At 52.4% G+C, this 18,975-nt stretch overlaps 5 protein-coding genes across 5 annotated transcripts; 3 read left to right on the top strand and 2 right to left on the bottom strand.

Annotated features, from left to right (window-relative positions):
- Positions 1-391: 391 nt before the first annotated feature.
- PtrM4_100760 (F-box multi-domain protein) lies at positions 392-5,024 on the bottom strand (the record flags this gene model as incomplete). Its single annotated transcript, XM_001936495.2, has 6 exons — positions 392-724; positions 778-1,032; positions 1,944-2,023; positions 2,075-2,241; positions 3,407-3,489; positions 3,552-5,024. The coding sequence occupies 6 exons, from the start codon at positions 5,022-5,024 to the stop codon at positions 392-394; spliced, it is 2,391 nt and encodes a 796-aa protein (XP_001936530.2).
- Positions 5,025-6,676: 1,652 nt separating this feature from the next.
- PtrM4_100750 (MutT, NTP pyrophosphohydrolase including oxidative damage repair enzyme) lies at positions 6,677-7,260 on the bottom strand (the record flags this gene model as incomplete). Its single annotated transcript, XM_001936497.1, has 2 exons — positions 6,677-7,107; positions 7,206-7,260. 2 exons carry the CDS (start codon positions 7,258-7,260, stop codon positions 6,677-6,679), a joined length of 486 nt encoding a protein of 161 aa, XP_001936532.1.
- Positions 7,261-8,237: 977 nt separating this feature from the next.
- Positions 8,238-10,208, top strand: PtrM4_100740 (putative arginyl-tRNA:protein arginylyltransferase; the record flags this gene model as incomplete). Its single annotated transcript, XM_066107412.1, has 7 exons — positions 8,238-8,262; positions 8,355-8,420; positions 8,759-8,834; positions 8,890-8,952; positions 9,000-9,122; positions 9,170-10,037; positions 10,086-10,208. 7 exons carry the CDS (start codon positions 8,238-8,240, stop codon positions 10,206-10,208), a joined length of 1,344 nt encoding a protein of 447 aa, XP_065961861.1.
- A 356-nt stretch (positions 10,209-10,564) lies between these two features.
- Positions 10,565-11,600, top strand: PtrM4_100730 (Steroid-dh multi-domain protein; the record flags this gene model as incomplete). The annotated part of the gene is made up of 3 exons (XM_001936499.2): positions 10,565-10,604; positions 10,676-10,891; positions 10,939-11,600. 3 exons carry the CDS (start codon positions 10,565-10,567, stop codon positions 11,598-11,600), a joined length of 918 nt encoding a protein of 305 aa, XP_001936534.1.
- Positions 11,601-13,090: 1,490 nt separating this feature from the next.
- Positions 13,091-16,517, top strand: PtrM4_100720 (An-peroxidase multi-domain protein; the record flags this gene model as incomplete). Its single annotated transcript, XM_001936500.2, has 2 exons — positions 13,091-16,436; positions 16,492-16,517. 2 exons carry the CDS (start codon positions 13,091-13,093, stop codon positions 16,515-16,517), a joined length of 3,372 nt encoding a protein of 1,123 aa, XP_001936535.2.
- Between the last annotated feature and the right edge of the window lie 2,458 nt (positions 16,518-18,975).

The raw sequence follows: 18,975 nt of genomic DNA, 5'->3' as shown, positions 1-18,975 counted from the left end.
GCCCCGGGCGCGAACGCGGGGATAACTACCATGGGGCACCACTAACTCAGTTCCATCGGCACTACACCCCTGGATAAGAGTGGATTGCGAGACAATTGCCAGGCATAATTTGTTGCGCTACTTTGCTATCCCAGTGATTTGCAGCTGATTGCGTGGATGGCGCAGGCTGTTGACGGAGGAGCCCGGAAAATGACGGAAGTGATGCAAGTGGGTAAGCACCTAATTGGCGTGTCTGGCGACGACAGTGACTACTTGAGCCTGCAGTGACCTTTGTACATCAGCATGTCAAACATTTCATGTCAAGCATTTGTCAACCGGATGGACCAAGATCAAAGAATACGATTGCGATTTCTACTATCTAGGGAAAGGTATTAGGGATGTACTCGCATCATCAGATGGAAACCTTGTGAGGAATAATCTCGACCGTCTTCAGATTCAGCCGCCATCCACAAGTACGGTCATGTCCATGATTGCAACCGTTCGTCTTCAGATCAAACCTACCCCCGGCCTCGTACTTCTGCGGCTTCACGCCCTCGTTGAATTTACTCACTACATGCGTGAAGTTCAGGTAGATGTCGTCATACGAGAGTGCGGGTGGTGAGTAGGGGATAAATCCAGCCAGGGTGATTGCCATAGTCCAGTATCCGTCTTTGACGGGCTCGCAGGCCCAGGCGCGGTTATAGAAAAATGTATCTTCGACCGTGTCGATCTTGGCTTCACACTTCTAGAGGTTTGTTAGTGGGATAGAGGGCGGTGAAGGGAGGTGTGGGAGCGTACGACTGAATGCTTTCTAGCCTTCGAGGTGACACTGCGTCCATTGCCCCCAATACCGAGGTCATAACTGTTGGGATCCTTTATTTCTGCCTTGATAACAGACCAGGGGGCGCGTCCAGGATCGTCCGAAGGTTCTTCGGTTATGACCTCGGTGACTAGCCAGTTGCGGAGTTGACTGCCACCTGTGGCTGTAGCGTTCTTGGTCGCATCGGCGGATTGTATGGAGACTGGAGAAAGCGGTGCGAGGACGTCGATGACCTGAATGTCTGATTCAGCGGCCCGGAAAGCACCCTCGGAGGTGATGGCAGATGCGTTGGTATGGGATGGGAGAGCAGATGCGGCGGTATGGGATGTAAAGGCCAACACGGCAGTGAAGAGGACAGTGGAGAACTGCATGTTGTCGTTGAGGAATATGGTTTGTGAAAGAAGCACCAATGTTGATGTTGATGTTGATGGTAATGGTGATGAAGAAGAGAGACAGTCCTGGGTTCTGAGGAGCTATTAAATACCTCCCAGGCTCCGTCGTCATCGCACACGGCCCTTATCGGGAGAAGAAAGAGACACTTGCTGCTTGCCATACCTGCTCGCCCCCGCCTGCGTTGGTGGCATGTTTGGGAAGTGACGATGACGGTTGCGCGGGGCTAGACTCCAGTGCCGCCTGCGCTTTGTGATTTTGGAGAAAGAAGAGGAAGGCATGCTACGATGCAGTGACACGGCGACCTTTTTCTCACCTGATATGAGGCGGAGGGGCCGATGCATTCACGAGATTTGGAAGTGAGGTTCGATGGGCGTGGCAGGTACGGACGTGTTGTTGCATGTTAGGTGCGTAAGTCGCTGGAACCTTCTGGTGGGTTTCGTCCTTGCATTCGTAGACCATGCAAGTCAGCGTTCGATGCAGCAGCAATGGAGGAGGGCTGTCGTGGAAATGAAGCGGTGAATTCTCTTAAAGAGTAAATCGATGAATGCTGCACAGAGAGTCCAGTGAAAATGCTGAGACAACAATGCTATGCACGTCTTCTTTTGCTGAGTTGTAGACACAACTTATCACCAACGCATCCATCTTCTCTCACTGTCTTCCTTGTCACTGGTGTCTCACCATCTCGACCTCAATACCTCCCCCGTCTTGTTCTCAACAACTCATCATATTGTTCTTGTAGCTGCTGTCTCACGACTCTCGGATCTCTCATCTCCCAATTACCAACAATCAGAGGTTGAAGTGTGCCCAGCTGGACGTTCGTGTTCTCAGCGTCTGATTCACCTGTCAGCTTGATCTAGCTTAGTGCTGCAAGGAATGACGTACTAGGCTGCATGCGCCTCCTCCGCCATTGGAAGGGTCTGCGCAGCCACTCGCGTAGCTTGCACGATGAAACCAGGATAGTGGTCAATGCGATTAAAGCCGTAAAAGCCGTGAGAAGTACGCCGACGAGGGTCAAGATGTCTTGTTTGGACCAGTACTGGTGGGTAGCACTAGATGGGACTAGTGCTGCACTACTTTGTACTCTTCCGACGTGCGAGTGAATAGAAAGTGCCGATGCGTGTGAGAAGAATTGTATAGACAGAAGAGATGTCAAGACCAAGTATAACATGGTTTGCATGGTCACGTTCGATATCTTGGTATACAGCTATGTAAACTGTGACTTCTGGTTGAAAGATTCACTGTTAGAACGGGAATCCCCTAGACCATGTAGGTTGGTGTTTTCAGCCTCATCTGAAAGGAAGGACGATTGCGAGCAGGCAACGAGGCAACCGCCAAGCTCATGCGGGTGGCCTTAGGTGGCGTGGGTAGGTATAAGCCACAACCAATTCAACCCTATCAAACCCGTCACTTTCAGCCAGACATCCAGTTACTCGGAAATGACACTAACAAGTGCGCTGTTCAAGTTTCCTGCCTATCCGTCATTGGGCTGCACCTCGACAAGCGAGCACGAAGCACCGGATTTCTGCAGACACGGCCATCTTCCGGAAGTGTAAGACGAGTACTGACGATACTTAGGTGCCATGATAATCAGGTCCGGTACAACGCGAGACCTCCCAAGTAAACAATCATCGAAGAAATTATCATCGACCAGCATGTCGAGAAGGAAGATAAAGTAAGAGGCAGGCGCGATTAACGGCCCCGGCAGCGCTGGAGACTAGGCTGTAAGGCTTAAACGTCGACGTTGTCGATGGGGCGGAGCGGTTTGCAGGGGTATGAAGTAAGAATGAGCGTTCATTGTAGTTATGTCTTGATCATTCTCACCGCTTTTCTCTATCTCTTCGTCTCCTTTCCTGACTTGTTTTGGGTCCTCCATCTTCATCCACGTATGTGTCCTGTTTTCATACGGCGTTCATCCGAAAACGTATCCAGCACAAGCTACTGTTGCCAGAAAAGCTGCCGATAGCTCAGAAGCCGTTGACAGCTTGAACCAAGACTATTACTCAACCGTAACTACATCTTCACTCTCCCCCACCATTCCTACCCCCAGAATCCACACATCTCATATGCCCCTCATCCCTATCCTCCTCCCTATCCACATCCTCAAAAGCCAACATCGCCGTCGTAAGTATATCCTCCGTATCACCAACATGTGGCAGCGAATGCGAAGGAGGGATCAAAGCGGAATTCGACGTGGCACTATCATCCACCACATACGGAGGCACAATACTAATCATCCTGATGACTTTGGTAGGAAACCCACGCGCACCATCACGATCGCCTTTTCGGAGACCCAGTGTCTGTTCTCCTTGTCAGCTCGGCGTTGCTCCTCGCTCGGGAAAAAGAGGGGGGATAAACGTACGGTATAAGTCGCCATGAAGGCATCATCGCACAACTCCATATAACTCACTGGCTGCGGCTCTCCTGCACACGACGTACGCGTCGCAAACGAAGTCGGCTTGCTCTGATCTCCATCCGTAACGATGACACGATTGTCCCCGTCCAGCGCGATGATGAACATAGTTTCCCCAGCCTCGAACATGACACGATGGTTCTTGACCGCCAGCCAGCCTCCCAGACTGAGAGAGGAACCGCGTCTTTTAGATTCGAGGAGTTGACCATGGCTAGCCAGATTCTCAGCACCGCTCTCGAGCGCCGTGCGAATGTTCTGGCAGATGAAAATGCAGCCGCTGCCCGAGTAGCCGACGAACATGTCACTGCCGCGATCCAGCATGCCGGCACCCCAGAGGTCATCGTAAGTGTCTGTTTCATAAGCCGGACCAGTGTTTACTCTCACCGGCGACAACCGATGCTCACGCGGTGCCATGGGGGGATACAGAGGCCGTGTCATGCACTGATAAATGGCAAACACTTCCAGCCTGCCAAACGTATCGTGAAGCGTAGGAGATTCAACGGCGTGATACTTTTCCGTACAACGCCAGGGTTCCAGTCTACCCAAGCAAACCCCAGTCTTCTTGTCGTATGCATGATAGCCCTGCCAGCCCATTGAGAAGACGACCATGTCTTCGTTCTGGTCTAGATGGCCTATTGCGCCTTTTTCAATCTCCAGCCGCGTGACACTTGGTGGCGCTTGCGATAGGTCATACACGAACCCCAAGCCGTCTGCTGAGACGGCACAAAGTGTGTTGTAGGAGAGCTGGAACCCGCGTATCTGACAACCAGGGTCGAGAGTAGTGACACGGCGGAATTCTCCTCTCGCCGTGTTTCCCACATCTGCACGCCATAGTTCAATCACATCGCCTTTGTTGAACGCAGCTGTTCCATCGTCATATTCAAGATGCGCATGCGGCTCGACACTGTCGTCTTCGGATGTGAGAAGCGACGACGGGAGTTCCCAGAGAAGATGACCCGTATCCATATCAGACACATGCAAGCCACCGTCATGTGAAGTCGAGATGATCAAACGGCGCTTAAAGTCCGTTTTGAACCGCCATACAGCAGAGTTCTTGACCTGTAGGACGGACTGGCGGGTAAGCGGCCGGGGCCTCGCCCACGCTTTCTTGATCATCTGTTGTCGCTCACATAGTTGTTTCCACGAAGAGACTCCGTCGAATAGCTTGGAGAAGCTTGCAGCACGGGCGCACAACGCATTGGCGCGGGCTTTGGTAGGTAGTTGGGAGATTTGGCGTGGCTGTGATGTCTTGGATGGAGAGGAGTAGATGGTGTCTGTATGCTCGTTGTCAATGAAGTGGTACCAGGCACGCGATGTAGCAAGAAGGGAGGCCAGATCTGAGATGGGCGTGTATTCGAGGACGCGAAGGACGAGCTCTGGGGGAAGGACCGTGAGCGGGTTAATGGAGTGAGAGGACGTCATTATCCCCGGGGTGTGTATCTTTTGGCTTTTCATGTGACTGCGTTTGTACCTCTATGAGATGGCATGGGGTTGGAGTGAGGAGATTGTTGCTTCAACCTGCACGGGTTACGTCATGTTCGATAAAAGCGGGGCGGACCCCCATGGTCTACCGAACTTGCACACCTAGAATGATCATTGAACTAGAAGAGACAAGGAGTGTGTATGTGTGTCTCTATCTGTGATTGTGGAGGAGTTGACTGACTCGAGACGGCCTAGCGCTGATCTCGCAGATATTAACCTAGCAATCCCATCTGCCATCGATCGCCTAATAGCACACCAACCTCATGACTGTACACCCCCTACCGAAGATACGATAAGCCAACACATCTATATCTACACCATCCGGTCACACATCTTGTGAGCACAAGCACCCACCAGCATCCGCCAAGTCTACACCAGCGATTACCCCAGTCTTCGGTTAGACAGGTGCTAGCAGCCGCTACTCAGCTCACTATGGTCTAAAGAGGCATCTCTACATGTCAGGTCGATTTAGCTCCCTGTCAGTTCGATGCTTACAGTTACATCACTTGTGTACAAGAAAGTGACAATGATGGACGGTCTTCGTAACCCACTACGCCTAACCCCCTTATCCTTCTCCCTTCCCCACTGACAAACATCCTCACAACTCCTCAGATTACCCTAACTAGGTGTTCTACCACCCAAAGCTTGAATCCCAGGTGCTGGTGCCGATTGGGCAGGCAGGGTATGCTAGTCTAGTGTCCTTTGTTGAGAAAATGTTGCCGGTGAGGGTGAGTTTGATCTGGCGGTGGAGAGGCTAGAGAGGGAGTGTGGGATGTAGATAGAACTTGTCACGTGGGCGTTGTCGGGTGTGAGATATTGTTACATGTATTCCGCGTCCCTTGGTTTGGAGGGTTGGTTTTGGAGCCATGGTCGAGACGGTGCCATTGCCAGACAGAGTATGCATGTGAACTAGTTCTGCTGTGGTCTGGCTATGGGATGGAATAGGAACGTGTATTCCTGGACTAGCTTCGAATGCATATGAACCTTGGTTTGAACACCACCGGCATTGGTTCCAGATCTTCATTCCAATATTGAAGAGAAAGTATGATTAAAATGTTTGGTCGAGCTCCGCCAGACCAGATAAGCGATGGATTCTCAGTTGTTACAATATTTACTGGTTTCAACAACTGCGCGCGCGGTAATATCGACTAACGGATATAAGTGCAGGACATGGTACTAGATGGATAGCAGACTAGCATCCCTACGACCATGTCCTGTCCACAAGTCCAGACCGGATGCACGAGGGCCGAAAAGGCTATATTGCTTTTGTGAGAACCGCACCAATGGAGAGGAGAAGATGGCTTGGCGGTGCCAAATTGCATTGTTGCGAGCCTGAACTGAAGCCAGTTGCTCTGAATGCGCAGGAGAGAGCACACACGCATCCTTTCTACCTGCTGAAGAAAGCGACCACAACGCCAAGTGTATAAGTAGACAAGATAATATGCCACATGTCTATAAGTTGTTCCCCGCAAGAGCTTTTTGAAAATCCCGTTATTGATGCAGTATTAGATGAAGGAGTAAGAGAAAGAACCATGTTCAGGTGCAGTGCGTGCGACTTGTTGCGCATGTGCAGAAACACCACGGCGCGTCTTCTATGAGCGGTGCATGGTACACCGGTCGAGGGCATCGAGCAGTTCCGGCCGTTCCGCTAGAGCCTGTCGCGCCTGCGTGTAACTGAACCAATTCCGATTCCGCTTGTGCTGTTCAGGCCATTGCGCCTCCTGCTTTTCGACGGTCGCTTCGAAGAAATGGTACGAAGCCTTTGGGGCCTGCGAGGTGAGCTGGTCGGGCCGCCGCTTCTCGGGGATGAGGCCGAGGTCGTAGTTGATCTTGCATATTATGCCAGCCTCTTCCCAGGCCTCGCGTTTGGCGGCTTCCTGGGCGGTCGCCTCGTCCGTCTCCCACCCGCCCTTGGGAAGGACCCAGCCACTCCGCTTGGTGGACTGGATGAGAAGTACGTAGTACTTGTCGGCGGAAAGCGGGACAACGCCGGCGACTAGGCGCTCTCCTTGGGAGCCATACCCTGCCGCCAATCAGCAGAGCGTCAAAGGAAGGGGCGACGATGGAAATGGAAAAAAGGGAAGGAGCGCTGGATGCGGGGGGTCTCGTGAGCAAACTTACGCTGATTCACACGACCAGTGCGAGACTGCATCGACAACTGCTGGGTAGCGGCCATGGCCGTGGTTGGGGTGCAGGGAAGAGCGAAGGCAAGAGAGACAAAGAAGTGGCGCGTGAAAGTGGCTCGCTCGACGCGACGGCAGAACAAGACAGCACTAGGGGAGCTCTGGGACCGACGACGAGAAGTTTGGCAGGCGGTGGAATGAAGCCGAGCAAACAGCGAGCGTGGTGCTTGACGATGGGGGGGGGGGGGTTACAGAGGAAGGGTTATGGGGAGCAAGTGTGTGTGTATAAAAAGGGTGGTAGGGGCTTCAGTGCTAAAGGGCTGAGCGAGGCTCAGTCCCGTGGGTGACGGGGCTGAGGATGTTGGAGGAGCCTGCGAGCAGCAAAGAAGTCCGGCATGGTGGATGGATGTTTTAGTAGGTTGGTTCGGGTCAGGGACTTTTTACGTGGGAAACTAAGGGCTCGCGGAGCGTCAGGCCTGGTGCCAAGGCCGGCCTGCAAGAGGAGCTTTGTCCGGGGGCCCTGCCAGCGGGTGCACAAAACTGCTGCTGCAATTAAAACTCACGGCCGCAGCTGTCTGCGACGTGAGCATCCTTCAGCGCCCACGGTCGCCACTGTTGCTTCAGGCCAGCGGGGCATGCGCGAGGCCCCAGGCTATCTCTGCTGTTGGCTGTGCCTGTGTGGCCGCTGGATGACGTACAGGCACTGGCATAAAAGGACGAATTGCCCACTAGAAAACGTGCAATTGCCCCCGTGTGTGAAGACGCTGATCCGCGCTGACAGTGACTGTACTGTGATACCGCCGCCTCTGTACTGTGTTTGTACGTGCTTCTCCAGACCGCCTAAACCAAGCGCCTAAACCAAGCGCCCGCATCGACCGCCTCCGACCGACTTTCTTCTTTCTTCACTCACGGTGCTTGAAAGAGCGGCGGCCTGTGAACGGGGGCTATTATTCATCCCTTCGCCGTCGACAAGGCTCGCTCGATTCCGCCTCGGACCACCCCCACCAGCTCCCACGCTTATGCTGCCCTCATGCAGTCCAGTGTGACGCCTTTCGGTATGTTCTGCTCCAACCAATTCCCTGGCATTGGGCTCGTGCCTGTCTGGCTGGATACTAGGCCGTCAGCCATGTTGATGCTCGTTTTCTAGGCTACAGCAGCGAGTCGTGCGGTTACTGTAAACATGGCCAAAACGGCCGCCGAACTGCCAATTCCAGTAGGTGCATATTCTCTTACTCTACCCCATTGACCACCACCCTGATCGCCGCGCCCACTCCCGCTGTCACAGCCGTCAGCCGTCAAGCCATGAGGCGTTTGATGTTCCGTTAAGGTTACCTCACGTGCCTGCCACCGCCCTCCCCTCCACGGTGCAGCTCCACGTCAAGCGAGGTCTGCATTGATGCAAACCTCATGCGAGACGTAGATGCTGTCCAACCCCTCTGAATGCAATACCCTGTCATTATCGTCTGCAACTCTACACTACCCAGCGGGAGAAGCCGGGTACGAGGGTCTGGCCCGAGATGACCGATTGACCGGCTGACCTTACTTAATCAGGAGCGAGCTACTACTTCTCCTCCAAATCCTTGACCGTTGACGTCTACCAGATCCTCGTTGACCGCGGCTGGAGAAGGTACAGGCCCCACCCATGCACGGCAGATGCGATTGCAGCTCACACTGCCTTCTAGATCCGGCACCATCTTCTACAAGCCAGATGTACTGCGACACTGCTGTCCGCACTACACGATCCGGTAAGCACCATCTCCGCGTGATGCTTCCCAATCTTACCCGCCACTAGTCTCCCCGTAGCTTCTTTCAAGCCCTCAAAGGATCAGAGGAAAGCGGTCAATCACTGGAACGATCATGTGCTAGGTGAGCAGTATATGAAAGAGGCCTCTAGGCTCTACCCGATTTCCAAAGAGTATGTCGATCGCGTTGTAAGCACCGGTCCGGGCTGATTATCGCAAGGGAGAAAGCTCGACTCAAGAATACTTTTGACCTTGCACGAGAAATACACAAGGCCGAACTACAGAATGTCAAGCAACCGCCTGAACCCGCACATCGCTTCGAGGTGACACTCGAACCAGCGGCATTTTCACCGGAAAAGTACGAGCTCTTCAAGAACTACCAGCAAAATGTGCACAAAGAGAAGCCCCATGAGATATCGCAATCGGGCTTCAAACGCTTCCTATGCGACTCCCCGTTGAAGAAGACTTCTCGCACCGTCGATGGCAAAGAGCAACTTCTCGGCTCCTACCACCAATGCTACCGACTGGATGGACAATTGGTTGCGATGGGAGTTCTTGATCTCCTCCCTCACTGTGTCAGCGGTGTATATATGCTGTATCATTCAGACTTTGAGCAGTGGCAATTTGGAAAGCTGAGTGCACTTCGCGAGGCTGCCCTTACACTCGAGGGTGGCTACCAGTATTACTACATGGGCTACTACATTCACTCATGCACGAAGATGAAGTACAAGGGTGACTACAAGACTCAGCATGTCCTAGATCCAGAGACGTACGAATGGCATTCGTTGGACGATGAGCTGCGTGGCTTGCTGGATAAGAAACCTTACGTATCCATGGCTAGGGAGCGGAGGAGGAAGCTTGAGAAAGCGTCGAGCAAGGACGAGGGGGCGGAGGACCATGTGGAGGAAAAGGATGATTACTCTGACTATCCACTTCCAACAGCAGCCGAGGCTGGCAATGCAGTCGCGAAAGGAATGTCACTATTCGAACTCAAGGTCCCAGGACTGATGACAGCCGAGGAAATTGAAGAAAATCTCGATCTCGCCACGATGCCGATTCGAGTGGGGAGCAGAATGGCAGAAGCTCAGGTACGTCTGCAGTTGCAAAAGTGAGGCCCAACGCTGACGATCTCGTAGGATCTTGTTTCTTGGGAAGGCAGCGATCTTCGCAACCCAAAATCCATACAAGGTATCATTGGCGAGATGGTTGCTTGTATGGGGCCCGAGGTTGCGTGGCAGGTTGTGGTTCAGCTTGGATAAAGGATGAATCGGGCCATACGCAGTAGCCAGGTAGTGTACCATGACCGGGAGGTAGAATTGGGCAATTGATCTTATGAAGCTCGTGCTGTGTCCTCTTCGTTAGACCTTCCCCGTTGGTCTAGCACAAACAGACGATTATAGTAATCAAAATTTGTCACAACCTAAAAACTACTTGCTGTCAGTAACATGTTCCATGGGTGTTGAGATGGCATTTAAGCAATGTAGTGTCAAGATGTAACATCGTACATAGGCATGCCGCTTTGGGTCTAGCTTCCAGGGCCGCCCGCGCCGAGGCTGCCGTCCATGCCTCATTCCAAAAGTTGCACGCACAGCACAAACATCGCAACACAGGAACAATGTCGGCATCAACTCTGACTCTGCTCGTGCGCCCTAGAGGTACGTTCAATTGGTAGCAAACTGCCATGGTACACCCTGTTCAACGTCAATTCATGCTAATTACCCCTCAGGCCGCCCGATCAAGAACCTCCCCGAGACAATCACCGTCAGCTCCGACGCTCCTGCCTCGCACATCTTTGAGGAAGTTGCCAAAGCTTCGAAATTCTCCATCCACCGCCTGAGGATTACAAAGGGCAGCGATAGCTCGGCTGTCAACAACACCAAGGATGTGACAGTCTACGACACAGGCCTGAGGAACAAGAGCGCCATCGATGTCAAGGACTTGGGTATATACCATCATTCACTGCTATAGGCACGACTGACAGTCTTGTAGGACCCCAGATTTCATGGCGAACCGTCTTCATCGTCGAATACCTCGGACCCCTCCTGATCCACCCGCTCGTCTACTTTGGCCGCAGCCTCATCTATGGCACCTCGGAGCCTCCCTCTCAGCTGCAGAAACTCACGTTCCTCATGTGTGTGGCACATTTTGCGAAGCGCGAGTTTGAGACGCTCTTCGTCCACCGCTTCTCATCGGCCACTATGCCCATCATGAACATCTACAAGAACAGCGGCTACTACTGGCTTTTGTCTGGCTTTAACCTCGCATACTGGAGTTACGGCCCCAACAGTCCGGCTGCGAAACCTTCGAATCCCCTCCTGACATACCTCGGAGTTGCCCTATTCGTCATTGGCGAAGTCTGCAACTACAGCACGCACATGACTCTGAAGAACCTGCGTCGGCCGGGTACCACTGAGCGCGGCATTCCCCAAGGGCTAGGCTTCAATATGGTGACGTGTCCAAATTACATGTTTGAGGCCATTGCTTGGATCGGCGTCGCTTTGGTCAACTGGAGCCTGAGCACCGTCCTTTTCATTATCGTGGCAGTTGGTCAGATGGGCGTCTGGGCATGGAAGAAGGAGAGGAGATATCGCAAGGAGTTTGGCGACAAGTACAAGCGCAAGAGGTACGCAATCCTGCCGGGCATCTGGTAAATGGTGCATCACGCCATCGCAGAAGCAGGTCATGCAGTGGTACGGCGAAGCGCGGTAGGAGGGTGGCACAGCCTACGGGACGATGCAATAACTTGCTTCAGATGACTGTCTAGCATGTACCAAGACTTTGGGGTCCGTTTTGCAAGGCTGAGCTTGAAGCCGAGCGGAGGACGCCTATTGAAATGGTCCCACCCAACCCGGAGCGGTCACACTCCGCAGGTACCCGTAGCTAGTGTCTCGAGGACTCGACGTAAATTATATAATTATATCATCTTTCCAATGATTCGTGTGCTCCATCCCGGTAGACGTTCGCAGTGGGTGGCCTTATGATTCATGTCTATGTGCTCAGCTGAGGCACACATCCTAAGACCGCATGTCGGCGGTGACACCATCCCAACCAGCGTCATCGCGATCGTCTAACTCGACCAGTGCTTGTGGTTAATGGCCCCTCATCATGGGGCGCCTATCTCATAGCACGAAGCTTTGCTTTTGCCGTTGGAGGCTGGCTTCATGTGCCCGCGGGCGGTCCCCTCCACTAGTCACCTCCGGGAGTGCCGACCACACAGATCGGGAACCCTGCATGAGCGCGGGACCTCTTATTCCTGCTTTAACAGTAGATATCATTGCCGGACTAATGGATGCGAGGCTGAAGCTTTCAGTCTGTTGTTGCCTGCGGCTGCCTATGGGCAGACCGACGTTTGCAGTCCGGCTTATGTGCGTGTTTGGAGCAGCGACGCAGCATCGCATACTGTTCTGCATCGACATTGGCGGTCAGACATATGTCGTATTGGTCCTAGTTCACATGGCTCGTATGCCAACTACCCGCGCCATGGCTGCCCATTGGCCGTTTTCCCTATCGGCCCACGAATGTGGCGCTTCAGCTCAGCCTTGGAGGAAGCTGATGAATGGTTTGGCCGCTTGGAGGGAACTAGAGGGACGCAACCATGGAGATCCACCCACAAAGAGGGTGGTATAAGAGGAGCCTGATTGAACAGCGGTGGAACGGATTGTTCTCTTGAGCTGCCTATCGTATACGTGATCTTTTCCCCCTCTAGAGTAGTGCAGATACCCCTCGTTGCTTTTTCGCTACTGCTACTTATATCACCCGTCTGGACGTTGCTCCTCCTCCTCCTCACCTTTGCTCTTGCTACTTCTCAGACCATCTTGCTTGGAATATCTCATCCCACCTGCTAAGGGATTATATATAGAAGTTACACACATCCCGCCTTGTACCGGTGGTAAAGGAAGTTTCCTCGGGAGACATCTTGGGCAACACGTAAGTCAACAACATTATTCTCTGCTTTATTTCTTCCTCAATGCCCGATCTTCCTCAATCTCCTCCCTGGTATAGGTCGCTAGGCATCCGACGACCATCAAGCAACAAACCTCTATCCCAAATTCCACCAATAAATCCACCATCTCCGGTGTAGGAACAGTGTATCATACGATTCACAGTTTTGCTAACACCAAGATACAGTAATTCTACAATCATGTCTGCAACTGAAGAGGCAAAGGCTGCATGGGACTCCCATGTCGACACCCGTACAGGAATCGAGCCACCAAAGGCAGCTGATGCATCCGAGATCAGCACCCTGCGGAGCGCTATTGGCGCCCCGTTTCGCGCTGCTGCTGGCTTGATCGGCGCCGTCACAGCTCCAGTCCCCGACCAAACGGGTGATGGTTCCAAGATTCCACCAGAGGAAAAGGCTAGCCTTTACAAGAAGATCGAAGGCGGTCTCCGAGACATGTCTCACCTCGGCATCGAGAACATTGGGTCATTGCTTGAGATCCAAAAGGAGAAGATGCTTGGTAGCTACACCGATGACAAGACTTATCTCATGGAAGGTCTGATCAGAACTGCTGCCGCGTTGCCGGATGGGTCCAAGACGAGGGACGCCGTTACCGCAAATTTCCTATCACAGCTGTGGAATGACCTGCAGCACCCACCTCAGTCATATCTCGGTACCAAGTACCAGTACCGGTCAGCAGATGGCTCAAACAACAGCCTCGTAAACCCTCAGGTTGGTGCGGCAGGGACACCGTACGCTCGAACAGTGAAACCTATCACGATGCAGACACCTGCTCGACCGGATCCAGGCGTCATATTCGACAGCATCATGACGAGGAAGCATGCCGAGCTTCACCCCAACCGTATCTCAAGTATGCTCTTCTACCTCGCGTCCATCATTATCCACGACTGTTTCCGAACCAGTCACGAAGACTACTCCATCTCCATGACCTCCTCATATCTCGACCTCTCGCCCTTGTATGGTAGCAACCAAGCCGAACAGGATATGATGAGGACTGGAAAGGACGGAAAGATCAAGCCAGATTGCTTCTCGGAATCGAGACTACTCTTCTTCCCTCCTGGTGTCGGTGCTCTGTTGATCATGTTTGGTCGTTTCCACAACTACACCGTGGAGAACCTGGCCGAAATCAACGAGCAGGGACGCTTCACAAAGCCCTCTGCTGAGGTACCAAAGTCGACTGGTGATGTTGAGGTCGACAAGAAGACACAAGAAAAGTACGATGCGGCGTGGAAGAAGTACGACAACGACTTGTTCCAGACTGGCCGACTGATCACATGCGGTCTGTATGTCAATACTATCTTGATCGATTACGTCCGCACAATCCTCGACCTCAACAGGACCGACAGCAACTGGCAGCTCAATCCCCGATCCGAGGTGGAGGGTTTGCCGATGGGTATCGGTAACCAAGTCTCTGCAGAGTTCAATCTTGTATACCGATGGCACTCGACTGTGTCCGACCGCGACGAGAAATGGACACAGGAAATGTGGGAGGGTATCTTTGGCGAGGACTGCGACCCGAAGTCCATCGGCAAACACGAGTTCCTTGGCCGCCTCAACGAGGTCTACAAGAAGACCGACCGTGATCCGTCAAAGCGTGAATTCGCTGGTCTGAAGCGAAATGAAGACGGCACATTTCCCGATCAAGGTCTTGTAGACATCTTGACTTCTAGCATCGAAGACTGCGCCAACTCGTTCGGACCAAATCGAGTACCTTCTGTGTTCCGCGCCATTGAGGTTCTTGGTATTGAGCAAGCACGTAGCTGGAACTTGGGATCTCTCAACGAGTTCCGCAAGCACTTCAAGCTCGAGCCACACAAGACATTCGAAGACATTACGTCTGACAAGTATGTCCAAGAGCAACTCAAGCACCTCTACGATACCCCGGACAAGGTTGAAATCTACCCAGGCATGGTTGTGGAGGATGCCAAGAAGCCCATGGCACCCGGTTCTGGACTCTGCACCAACTACACCATTTCCCGAGCTGTGCTATCCGACGCCGTGGCCTTGGTACGCGGCGACCGATTCTACACGCAAGACTACAACCCCCGCACCTTGACAAACTGGGGCTACAATCTCGCAGACAGCGACATCGGCATCGACAACGGCTGTGTATTCTACAAGCTCTTCCTACGTGCTTTCCCACAACACTTCAAGTACAACAGCGTCTACGCACACTACCCGCTCACCGTCCCGTCGGCCATGCAAATCGCTCTCACCGACCTGAAGAAAGACCACCTATACGACTTCTCCAAGCCGGTAGCAACGCCACACCCACACATTGTCAAAGAGTACAAGCTGGCCACTCAGATCATGAAAGACCAGACCAACTTCAAGGTAGTCTGGGGCAGGGCAATGGAGTACATAATGGGACCCACAGCCGCCGACTTCATGCTCGCGGGCGACGGACCCAAGAACACGGCCTCGCGCCAAATGATGAGCAAAGCGCTCTACATCTCCGACTGGGATAAGGAAGTCCGCACCTACTACACACTAAAGATGCAACAGCTCCTCCAAGAGAAAGCCGCCAAAATCGCAGACTTCAACCAAGTCGACATCATCCGCGACGTCGGCAACCTCGCCCACGTGCACTTTTGCTCTGAACTCTTCATGCTGCCCTTAAAAACCGACGACCGCCCCTACGGCATCTTCACCGAAGCCGAACTCTACCTCATCATGTCCTCGGTCTTTGCCCTCATCTTCTTCGACGCCGACCCCGCCTCCTCCTTCCCCTTGCACGTCAAAGCACGCAAAGCAACCCAAATCCTCGGCACCATCGTGGAGAAGAACGTGGCCGCCATCGCAAAAAGCGGCATCCTATCCTCCATCATCCAAACCATCTGGCCCCATGAATCCGTGCTGAAATCCTACGGCGTCCACATGATCAAACGTTTGTTGGAAACGGGTATGGAGCCTAAACAGCTGGTCTGGGGCCATATCCTAGGTACGGCGGGCGGCATGGTATCGAACCAAGGCCAGCTCTTCGCTCAAACGCTAGAATACTACATCCTAGGCGCGGGCCAGAAACACTGGCCGGCGATCCAGGCTCTCGCCGCGCAAGACGGCGAAGAAGCGTTTGAGACTCTCATGCATTACACCATGGAAGCCGGGCGGTTAAACGGTGAAACTGGCGTTATCCGCGCTGTTGCCCACCCTACACCTCTCACCACCGCCGACGGAACGACTACCACGTTATCCCCCGGCTCAACTGTCTTCGTCAAACTTCGCTCTGCATCGCACGACCCGGCTGTTTTCCCTAACCCTGACGAAGTCGACATCACGCGTCCGCTCGACTCGTATATCCACCTCGGGTACGGTCCGCATCAGTGTCTGGGGCTGCCGATGACGAGGGTGGCGTTGACGACGATGTTGAAAGAAGTGGCCAAGCTCAAGAATTTGAGACCGGCCAAGGGCCCACAGGGCAAGATACACAAGGTTGAGAAGAGGATGGAGAAGGTTGCGGAGGAGGAGTATGTGTATCATGCTTATTTGACGGAGAATTGGGATATGTATTTTCCGTTTCCTTGTGGTAAGTTTATCCTTGGATGGTGATGGGTTGATTATTTTTACTGACGAGGTTGTAGCGCTCAAGTTGTGCTGGGATGATTAGGTGGTAGGTGGCGAGATTGTTGTTGGCGATCGGCGGACGTCGATGCTGGAAGGATAGCGGCGTACATGGTACTATCAGACAGACATCAAAGCCGGATAAAGCTACAGCGAACACGGATACAAACAGAAAAATACAACACAGGAGGAGCAGAGAAGAGCAAGGGGTATGAGATGGTAGATGGTAGATGGTAGACGTAGTTATCCTTCCCCCTTCACCTTTCCCTTTCTCACCTTTCCCACATCTTCTTCTATCCACTTTTACCACTCCCTAATTATCGGACTATCCTGGTTTTCGGTTTCCGTTTTTAGGCTTTTGGGTTTTTAGGGAAATGTGATGATGAGTATGTTTATTTTATGTTTTGAGTGTTGAGTGTTTTTGGCTTTGTGACTGTTTGTGATGTGGGTTGATAAGCGGTGATCCGATGGATGGTGATTTGATGTGATTTGATTTGCTTGAAGAAGTGTAGGAGGCTAGTTAGTTTATTTTGTGATTGTGATTGTATTTATGTTTTTGTGGTGGAAGTGGTCGATGTGGTCGATGTGGGAGGGGAAGGAGGGAAAAGAGAGTGTGCCTTGTGGTGGAGTAGACTGCGGCAGGGGGGAGAGAGCGTGGCAAGGGAGAGAGAGCGTGGCAAGGGAGAGAGAGCGTGGCAAGGGAGAGAGAGCGTGGCAAGGGAGAGAGAGCGTAACAGGGGGGAGGAAGCGTGGCGTATGGCGTATGGAAGATTAGACTGTAGTGAGGTGGTAGAGAGTTGGTAGTTTGTTTTGGTTTGGTAAGGTGCGATGGAGTATGGCTGGTGAAGATACAACCTGGTTAAGGTTTAGAGTAAAGAGCGGATCTGTGGTTGCGGTTGTGGCTCTACATGGTAGGTGGTAGATAGCTTGGTCGCAGACAAAAACATTAAAAGATACATTGTAATACATTGCCAAAGAAATAAAGTTAGTACGACGCCAATGTGGCTGATGTTTATGTCCTGCGAGACTCCAAATGCTAGAATAATGCAACTCGTGTTCTTCTCAAAGCAAGTATTCGGAAAGCTCGGTGGAGCTGCCGTGTCGTGTCGTGTCGTGTCGTAGAAGTATGTAATCGTTAGCAAGGGTTTCTCTTCGATCACGAAGTGGCTGCGTCGGTGTAGTCTTTGGATGTCTTTTGGATGCGGTAGTTTTAGGTGCTCCGGGTTGACTGTTCCATGGAGTACGGGGTGATCGATGGTTTCTTCAGTTGGATACACCGGGGATGGGTATCATTTCAACGTCTCCTTGCCGTTCCAATGGAAGAAGTTGTAGTCCATTTAAAGACGTTGCCATCTCCACCCCTCCAAACATCTCTAGAAACTCCGTGAACCGCCGGTAATCATCATAGCGCTCTTGAAGTTGCCGTCTTAGTTGTTCATTGCGGTGGATTCTTCTGCGTCTTATGTATTGCATGCAGGCTAGACGCGATGATGTTGGTCACGTGTGAAGATAGGAAGACGGAGACTGGCTTACATCGGAAAGGGTAAAAGGTCCAGTTGCGTGCGTTTGGAGAAGAGTTCAACGTGATTATGGCGGTGATGATTGTAATAACAATGCCGATAAATGCGAGAATGGCTTCGGTAGACCATTGGGCGTTTATCTTGTTAGACATCTTGATAAGGGTGGCCCTAATGAATAAAATAGATAAGGATGGAGAGGTGGAGGGTGGAATTTGGCGAGAAAAAAGAGAACGGGCTTCGAATTGTATGAAAAACTGCATAGGGATCAACAAAGTGAAATATATGCCGTAGGGATGGCGATGCACTTGGCATCTGTCGGCTTGGTACGTATGCAGCATCTCTGGATAACCAGCCATAGCGACGCAAATTGTGGGACTTAACACTTGGCAGCGCCATGCAGGCGTACTGCAGACGAAACCTGGTAATCCTCCGCAGTACAGGGATGGCACTAAACTGAAGAGTTAATGTAATTTTGAGAACATACGATATACGTTCACGCAGCCTTTGATTTGTGCCCGAATGCTGGTAGAGATAGTTAGTGTTGATCGTCTAGTCATACAGTATATACAACCAACTCTTGCTCAAACACATGGCCCTTTGCCTGTCGTACGTTGCTGTGACCCAGTTTTGTAAGAGATGCGAAATATTGCGAAACGGTCAAACAGGGACCTGAACATTCAACCCCAAAATGCGGGGCGCTGGTGTAGAGGACATGTGAGGATAAGCTTCGTAGCGAGGCGCGAACATCATAATTTCTTTAGAGCAGGCACAGATTCGCTTCGGGCTACGCTGTGGTAATGGTCAGCAATCTTGCTGCTGTCATGCTGCGTATTGGACTCAGCCACAGCCCACCTCTCCGTACCTTGTCCCTTTGATCTCACCTAGGTAGCGGCCATGAGGCCCATGACCTCATTTGACGACGCTAGCCTCTATTAGCAGTTACAGACACCCCTGTCTCTGCCTCGGTACTCCGGAGATCTTGCG

The sequence above is a fragment of the Pyrenophora tritici-repentis genome, chromosome 5 (genome assembly GCF_003171515.1).
Source record: "Pyrenophora tritici-repentis strain M4 chromosome 5, whole genome shotgun sequence".
Classification (NCBI taxonomy): domain Eukaryota; kingdom Fungi; phylum Ascomycota; class Dothideomycetes; order Pleosporales; family Pleosporaceae; genus Pyrenophora; species Pyrenophora tritici-repentis.
The sequence above is the reverse complement of the archived record's forward strand: the minus strand, read 5'-3'. Positions and strand labels throughout refer to the sequence as shown.